Below are 8,982 nucleotides of genomic sequence, written 5' to 3'. Positions count from 1 at the left end.
CACCAGGGGGCAGACACTCAATGCAGGAGCTGCCCTCTGGTAGTCAGTGCACTCCCACATGGGGGAGCTCTGCTCAGCCACAAGCCAGGCTGATGGCTGCCAGTACAGCAGTGGTGGTGGGAGCCTCTCCTGCCTCCTCAGCAGCGCTAAGGCTGTCTGACTGCAGCTTAGGTCTGCTCCCCACTGGCAAATGGACATCCCCCGAGGGCTGCCGGGCTGCCAGAGGGATGTTTGATTGCCATCTTAGGCCCAATCCCCTGGGGAGCAGGCCTAAGCCAGCAAGTGGTCACCCCCGAGGGGTCCCAGACTGCGAGAGGGCACAGGCGGGGCTGAGGGACCCTCTACCCCTGAGTGCACAAATTTTTGTTCACCGGGCCTCTAGTTGTAAATAATGATGCAATAAACAAAGGGTTGCATATAATCTTTCAAATTAGTGTTTTGGATTTCTTCGGATATATTCCCAGAAGTAGAATCACTGTGTCATAAGGAAGTTCCATGTTTAATTTTTTGAGTTATCTCCACACAGTGTTTACTGTGGGTACACCAGTTGGCATTCCCAACAGTGCACAAGTGTTCCCTTTTCTCCACATCTTCACCATCATTTGTTTTTGTTGATTTATTGATGAAAGCCGTTCTGCCCGATGGGAGGTGATATCTCATTGTAGTTTTAATTTGCATTTCTCTGATGATTAGTGACATTGAGTATCTTTTCATATGTCTATTGGTCATTTGTGTATCCTCTTTCTTTTTTTAATCTTTATTGTTTAAGGTATTATAGATGTCCCCATTTTCCCCCCAGTGTCTCTCTCCACCTGGTTCCTGTCCCATCCCAGGCCTTCACTACCCTATTGTCTGTGTCCTTGGGTAATGCATTTATGCGTATAAGCTCTTTGGTTATTCTCTCCCCACCCTCCTACCCTTTGAGATTCATTAATCTGTTCCATGTTTCCATGCCTCTGGTTCTGTTTCATTCATCCATTTATTTTGTTCATTAGGTTCCTTGTTTGTTTATTTTGACTTTTAGATTCAATTGTTGATAGATATGTATTTATTGCCATTTTATTGTTCATATTTCTTCCTCTTCCTCTTCTTGCTCTTCTTGCTCTTAAACATTTCATGTAATACTCTTTTGGTGATGATGAACTCCTTTAGCTTTTTCTTGTCTGTGAAATTCTTTATCTGACCTCCAATTCTAAATAATAGCTTTGCTGGGTAGAGAAATCTTGGTTGTAGGTCTTTGGTCTTTGCTTTTCATCACTTTGAATATTTCTTGCCACTCCTTTCTGGCCTGCAAAGTTTCTGTTGGAAATCAGCTGACAGTAGTGTGGGTGCTCCCTTGTAGGTAACTTAACTGCTTTTCTCTTGCTGCTTTTAAGATTCTCTCTTTGTCTTTAACCCTTGGCATTTTCATTGTAATGTGTCTTGATGTAGGCCTCTTTGGGTTCCTCTTGTTTGGAACTCTCTGGGCTGTCTGAACTTGTAAGTCTATTTCTTTCACTAGGTAGGGAAAGTTTCCTGTCATTCATTCTTTTTTTATTTTTTTAATCTCTCACTTTTTTTTAAAATATATTGATTTCAGAGAGGGAGGGAGAGAGATAGAAACATCAGTGATGAGCGAGAATCATCGATCAACTGCCTCCTGCACACCTCACATTGGGAATCGAGCCCGCAGCCTGAACATGTGCCCTGACTGGGAATCGAACCGTGAACTCCTGGTTCATAGGTCGATGCTCAACTACTGAGCCACGCCTGCCAGGCTCAGTATTTCTTCAAATAGGTTTTTAATATCTTGCTCTCTTTCTTCTCTTTCGGGTACCCCCATAATGTGAAAGTTGGTACACTTGAAGTTGTCCCAGAGGCTTCTTACACTATCTTTATATTTTTGGATTCTTTTTTCTTTTTGTTCTTTTGGTTGGGTGTTTTTACTTCCTCATATTCCAAATAGTTGATTTGATTCTCAGAATCCTCTGCTCTACTGTTTAATCCCTGTAAATTATTCTTTATTTCAGTTGGTGTAAGCTTACTTTCTCACTGGTCCTTTTTCATGTCTTTTATACTCTCACTAAGTCTCTTGAAGCTCTCATTAAGATCCTTGAGCAACCTTAAAACCATTGTTTTGATCTCTGTATCCAGTATTTTGCTTGCTTCCATTTCCTTTATTTCTCTTTCTGGAGATTTCTTCCATTCTTTTTCTTTTCTTTTTTTTTTAAATATATATTTTATTGATTTTTTTACAGAGCGGAATGGAGAGGGATAGAGTAGAAACATCATTGATGAGAGAGAAACATCAATCAGCTGCCTCCTGCACACTCCCTACTGGGAATGTGCCCACAACCAAGGTACATGCCCTTGACCGGAATCGAACCTGGGACCCTTCAGTCCGCAGACCGACGCTCTATCCACTGAGCCAAACCAGTTAGGGCTTCCATTCTTTCATTTGTGACATATTTCTTTGTCTACACATTTTGGCTGATTCCCCATGTTTGTTTCTACATATTAGATCAGCAGCTGTGTCTTCTGGAATTAGTAGAGTGGCCTTGTGCAATAGGTGTCCTGTAGGGCCCAGTGGTACAGCCTCTCTAGTCACCTGAGCTGGGCACTCTAGGTTTGCCCCTGTGTGGGCTGTGTGCACTGTCTTGTTGTAGTTGAGCCTTAATTGCTGTTGGTGTCACTGGGAGGAATTGACCTCCAGGCCAATTGGCTGTGAGGACCAGCTGCAACTACAGTGGGAGAGCTGCTGTGCAGGAGACAACCCTTTGGAGCAGGACTTGCTTCAGTGGGGCTTTGGTGTTCACTGAGTCTGCCCCGTGAGTGTGTTGCTGTGGATGTGTAGAGTTGCAATCTGCTATGGTCTGTAGCTGTCCACCGGGTTCACTGGCTCTAGGGCCTGCTGGGAGGTGTAAAATCAACCACTGCCTGGGGCTACCCTGCAGGAGCTACCCAGTGATTTGCAGGTGGCTGCTACTTGTATTGGGTTTGGAAGTGCCTGGGTGAGGCCCAGCTGTGAAGCAAGGCAGGCTGGTGCTAGTGCTGGGTCTTGGGCATGCTGATGCCAGCTGCTGCTTGTTTAAGAGGTTTTAGAAAAGTCTGAAGCCTGAGCCAGGACAGGCCATTCATATGGAAGCTGCATACAGTTTGGGTGGGGCTGCAAGTTGGATGTGGCAGGGTCTCAGGGAATCACCAGGGCAGAACAAACAGTGTGGGCCATGCTGATAGAAACTCAGATATGGCTGCCAGTCAGTTCTGTGACAAGGGAGGTGCCAGCACAGGAACAATGACCACCATGAGCACCCCTGTCTGAAAAAAGTCACTCCCGAGTTCCTGCTCCCATCCCAACAATCCAGTTCCTCCCCATATTTCCCTGGTTCCCCCAATGCTGGCACATGGCGATGGAGCTCAAAGCAAGCAGGACAGTGTAAGATAGTGTACGAGCCTTTAAGAGGAACTGCCTAGGTCTCCAGCAGCCTCCATGTTACTCAGCCACAATCCTTGCTGGATTTTACAACCAGAGTTATGGGGACTTCTCTTCCCAGCTCTAGAACCCTGGGCTGGGGGTCTGGTTTGGGGCTGGGACCTCTTGCTTCTCCAGGAGGCCTCAACAGCGGCGATATCCCTCTGATTAAAAACATGCCACACGTGGGTGTTGGACCAGCTGCTTCCGTGCCTCCACCCCTCCTGCCAGTCTCTAAGTACTTCCATCTTTACCTCTCACATTGTGGGACTTCCATTCAGCCAGCTTTTAGGCAGTTCTGAATGATGGTTTTTCTGTATTTTAGTTGTAATTTCAATGTGATTGTCTGAAGATGCGAGTACTGGCATTTACCTGCTCACGATCTTGGTTCTCTGTATATCCTCTTTGGAGAAGTGTATTCCAGTCCTTTGCCCATTTTTAATTGGATTGTTTGGTTTTTGGTTTTGAGTTTTATAAGTTCTTTATAAATTGTGGGTATTAACCCCTTATCAGAAGTATCATTGGTGAATATGGTATGTTCTCCCACTCAGTGGTTTGTCTTTTTATTTTGTTGGTGGTTTCCTTTGCTGTGTAAAAACTTTTTAGTTTGATGTAGTCCCATTTGTTTATTAATAAACTTTTTTTGTAGATAAATCTTTCCACAAATCCATAATTTTGTGTTATAGTTCTAGAAATGAAATTACTGATTGGAAGGGTATGTTCATTTTTAAAGCTTATACTAGAAATTGTCAAATGGCCTTCCAGAAATACACACCAGTTTATAGTCCCACTAGCACTGGTGTTCCTTTTCGCATGCCTTTGCTAAAACATATGTATGTAAGCAACTAAACATATGGATTGTTAAAACACTTTTTTGCCTGTTTCCTAGACAAAAGTTGGAGTGCCTTCTTACTTTAATCTGTAACTATATTTAATTACTAGTGTGCATCCATATCTTTCCATATTGGCCCTTTTATATTTGTTCTTTGCGAATTGTCTTTTCATGTCCTTTGCTCAGTTTTCCTTTTGAGATGTTTTTTATTAATCTGTAAAAAAAAAGTCTTGATATATGAGTGATACTGTTATACAGAGAAGAACCTGTTATAAATGCTGCAAATTTACCCCCTAATTTGCCTTTTAATTTTGTTTTGGGGGTGTTTTAATGTATAGAATTAAGCTTATGTTAAATCTTGGTCTCTGCTTTTGCATATGTACTAGTATATGCTTAGAAAGACCTCTACCTCAAGATCAGCTATTCACCTGTGTTTTCTCTTAGTTTCATATAAAACCTAATTTATATGCCTTTACACTCATTTCCTACTTTGATTCACAAATGTGTGCATTTGGATTTAATAGAAATTGAATTATTTACCATTTGTTTTACAGCAAAGATTTGTGGGGAAGATGGGCAGGTGGACCCCAACTGTTTTGTTCTGGCACAGTCCGTAGTCTTCAGTGCAATGGAGCAAGAGTAAGTTGATGTCATACTTTCACATTTTGCATTCTTGAGGATTTGGGTTTAGTGTTGGAATGGGCTTCACACAACTAAAAACAAACTATCTTTGGGGATTTACGTATTTTGAATGTTTACAGGATCTTATAGGCATACTTTAATGGACTTTTTAAACAAGTACATTGTGAACTCGATTAAAAATAAAACAATTTTACTTCACTGATTTGTTGTTATTGATACAATTGGTATAAAAAGACTGTGAGGATTCCTTTAAAATCAGGAACATAATTAAAGACACTTCTTGTAAAAATGTATTTTGTTTTACATGTAAATGACTAACAAGTTAACTTGGAAATGCAATGTAGAGTATTAGTTTGCCACAATTAGGTATTTAGGCTAATGGAATATTCTTGTTTATTTTTATATTTTGTTTTATTTTAACATTTTTATTTTATTAAATTTATTGGCATGACATTGGTCAAAAAAATAAAATATAAAAATAAATAAAACAAATTTCATTTTTAATGTTAATACCTCCTAAGTTAATATAATTTGTTTTTAATTCTAAAGTCATTTGGGGGTGATTGTGACTATTAGAATTGGTTTGTTTATTTAAACAATGCATGTCTTCAGATGGATATTCTAATTTGTTAGTGCATGCTTTAAGCTTAATGTATGCCATAATACTAAATCCATATAGATTTGTTGAAGCTGCCTCCAAAGGTTTTTTTTCTTTTTATTAATTACTGCATCATACCCTTAAAAAGAACCTACATATTCATTTAGCATTTGTGAAAATGGTACTTTGTACAAGGAAGTTACAGCCTAATAGAAGAAAGAGGGCATGTTCTTTTGTTACTGTAATATGAGGTCACGTGTGTTAAGTATCAGAGGGGAGCTACAGAGTCCGTCAGAGTGGGGGACTCAGGAACAGCGCCATGGGAAGGGAGGGAGTGTTGACCGAGGCTCTTACGATAAAACAGGCAGTGTGGAAAGAGTGTATTTTTTCCTATTACGTTCTTTCCCTTGGTCGTTCCCTCAAAGTGTCCCTTTTCGTCCATGTGCAGGCACTTTAGTGAGTTTCTGCGGAGTCACCATTTCTGTAAATACCAGATTGAAGTGCTGACCAGCGGAACTGTTTACCTGGCTGACATTCTCTTCTGTGAGTCAGCCCTCTTTTATTTCTCTGAGGTAAAGTCTGCGTTTCCTCATACTCTGTTAGAGCATTTCAGCCTCTAAACTGTCATGCTGGGGCCCTGTATATTGAAAATAACATAGCTGGATTTAAATCATTGTGTAATTGTTTTAAGGTGAATGTGGTGGCAAGTGAACTTTAATGACATATTAGTCAGATTAAAGAGAGACCATGAAAATGCAATGTAAAATAACTCTAATTTGGAAAAATCGAATTAAGAGAATGTATATTTTAAATTATTTGGAGTTGTTTTAAAATCACAGAGTTTGATACTTGATCCCAGTGGCAAATATTTTCAGATCAGACTTCAGAAGAGAGAAAGAAAAGTCATAAATTTTTTCCTACTGTCATTACCTTTGCTTTAGCCACTTCATAGGATTGCCCAGGAAAGCATTTGCAAAAAGCAGTGAGTATATTAATGTCTTTGAGGCATACATTTTAGTGTAATTGTATTTGTAGGCTTCAGAAAATGAAATCTTTTGTTGCACAGCACATGACTATTAAATAGAGATAAGAGAATCCCCAGTCTCACAAAGCGGTAACTGAAATACACACTTGCACCTATCCTATCTCTTCACAAGAATGATTTATTTTCTACTCCCTCTGTTTGCCACAGTTTAAGTGAGCTTTTTTTTTGTTATTCCTCACCTGAGGATATTTTATCCATTGATTTTTAGAGAAAGTGGAAAGGAGGGGATAGGGAGAGAGAGACAGAGAGAGAGAAGGAGGGAGAGCAACATCCATTTCAGAGAAACACATCAATTGGTTGTGCCCCCACCCCCCATCCCACCCTCGTGGACCAGGGATCGAACCTGTCACCAGGTGGATTCCCTGACTGGGAATTGTATTTGTGACCCTCTGGTGCAAGGGCCAATGCTCTGTCCACTGAGCACCACCGGCCAGGGCTAAGTCAGCATTTATTCAGGTTAATATGGCTGCATGGAGTGATGGAAATGATCAGGTATAAAAGATTTGGTCTGCTTACTTTACCCTTCGCATGTTTGCCAGTGAGGAACCACTAATGCACCTTTACTGTAATTTTTACTCCAGTTCACTAACATTGCATCCAGCTGTGTACTGGTTGTGTTTTTGTTAGTTTTTTGTTTTTTTTTACCCCCTCTAAAAGAATGTTTTTAAACTTTTCGATCTCAAATGACTGTACATTGCTGACTGGCATTAACTGAACAAGTGGACCTGTTAGGTTTTTTTGTTGGTTTTGTTTTGTTACTTATATCCTATATATTAATAGTTAGGGCTTATAAATTAGAGATGGTAAGTGAAATCTGTTTATAGTCTCATTTTCCTCTTTTGTGTTTTTCCTTCCTAGTACATGGAAAAAGAAGATGCAGTGAATGTCTTGCAGTTCTGGTTGGCAGCAGATAACTTCCAGTCTCAGCTTGCTGCCAAGAAGGGCCAGTATGATGGGCAGGAGGCACAAAACGATGCCATGATTTTATATGACAAGTGAGTTTTGTTTACTGAGGATTCGATATGCACTTCAGAAATAAAGATGCATACACTCAATCTCTGCTTCAAGGAACTCACAGGCAGCAGCATACAAGCTGCTTTTTATATGGTGTGTGTCAAGTTTTGGAGGCTCTTAGAATAAAACTTTCTGCTAGAGAATAGGGGAGGTTTGTGTGTGGCAGGCAGGACAGTGATGTGTAGTTCAGGGAGGGTTCCACAGAAGAAAGATTTAAATTGGGTCCTGAAGAATGAATTGAATTTTGCTAGCCAGAGAAGGCAGACAAGAACATCCTGGGCAGAGGCATTGGCACAAGCAAAGTCATGGACATTTGCAAAATGTAGCACGTTCAAGAAACAAGTTTGGGTAATTGAAGCGTGGGTATGGAATATTAGAGAAAGATGCAAGTAATTAGAATATATTGTAAAGGGTCCTATAGATCTTGTATGGATGTATCATAATTTCTGGTGCAAATCTGCTCGGCCAGTTTAACTATTCAATGAGTAATAGCTCTTCATTAGTCTTCACTGAAAAGCAGAGGATGGCACAGTCTTACAGTGAACGGAATTGAACCCCTTAGGCAAGTGATAAAGCTGTGGCCAGCTTCACTGAACTTTTCTTATTCTGTAAAGAAAAGCAATGTGTTATTTGTATCCAGAAGCAAGTGCTCAGGATAACTTGAGGGTAGAGAAGACTCCATGGATGTCAGGGTTGGAAGGAGCTGAGAGCACCTAGGTCCGTAGGACTTCCCCAGCAGCTGATTAAAGATGGGTTTCTTGTCCTCCTCTCTCAGAGATGCTGACTCAGCAGGTTTGAGGTGGGACCTAGGAAGCTTTCGTTTTAGAAAACACCCCCGCTGATTCTGATGAATAGCCAGATTTTGCAGATAAGAAAGTTAAGGCCCAGAGAGGTAGTGACTTTCTCCAAGTCACAGGGTAAGTTAGTGGCTGCACTTGGACTGGAATGCAATGCTTTGTGCGTGTGCAGTGTTATCCTATCTAATAAAAGAGAAACATGGTAATTAGCCGTACGACCGCTACCCTTCCCATTGGCTAATCAGCGAGATATGCAAATTTCGCCAGCCAAGATGGCGGCTAATTTGCATAAGTCAGCTCCAAGCCACGGACTGAGGCTTTAGGCCTGGGTAAGGGAGGAGCCAGCCAGCGATCGTTGAGCCAGCGATGGTTGATGGCGGCAATGGCGGGGGAACCGGGGTGGAGCCAGCCAGCGATCCTTGATGTCGGTGGCGGCAGGGAGCTGGGGGTGCCCTGGCCCAGGCCTAACGCCTCGGCCTGAGGCTTTAGGCCTGGGCCGGGGAGGAGCCAGCCAGCGATTGTTGATGGCGGCGGAGGCGGGGACCCAGGGCGGAGCCAGCCAGCGATCGTAGATGGTGGCTGCGGCGGGGGAGCTGGGGGTGC

General features: G+C 41.8%; 1 protein-coding gene across 1 annotated transcript in view; it reads left to right on the top strand.

Annotated features, from left to right (window-relative positions):
* The window catches only part of AKAP10 (A kinase (PRKA) anchor protein 10), a gene marked incomplete at its 5' end in the record, with an annotated part of 73,784 nt that overhangs the window by 37,972 nt on the left and 26,830 nt on the right, over nt 1–8,982 (top strand). Inside the window, 3 exons of the mRNA XM_005870188.2 lie at nt 4,838–4,922; nt 5,972–6,095; nt 7,427–7,563. Coding sequence (XP_005870250.1) covers nt 4,838–4,922; nt 5,972–6,095; nt 7,427–7,563 — 346 coding nt within the window. The remainder of the gene's footprint in view (nt 1–4,837; nt 4,923–5,971; nt 6,096–7,426; nt 7,564–8,982) is intronic.

The sequence above is a fragment of the Myotis brandtii genome, unplaced genomic scaffold, assembly GCF_000412655.1.
Source record: "Myotis brandtii unplaced genomic scaffold, ASM41265v1 scaffold314, whole genome shotgun sequence".
Taxonomy (NCBI): domain Eukaryota; kingdom Metazoa; phylum Chordata; class Mammalia; order Chiroptera; family Vespertilionidae; genus Myotis; species Myotis brandtii.
Note: the sequence above shows the minus strand (reverse complement) of the source record. Positions and strands in the feature narration are given on the sequence as shown.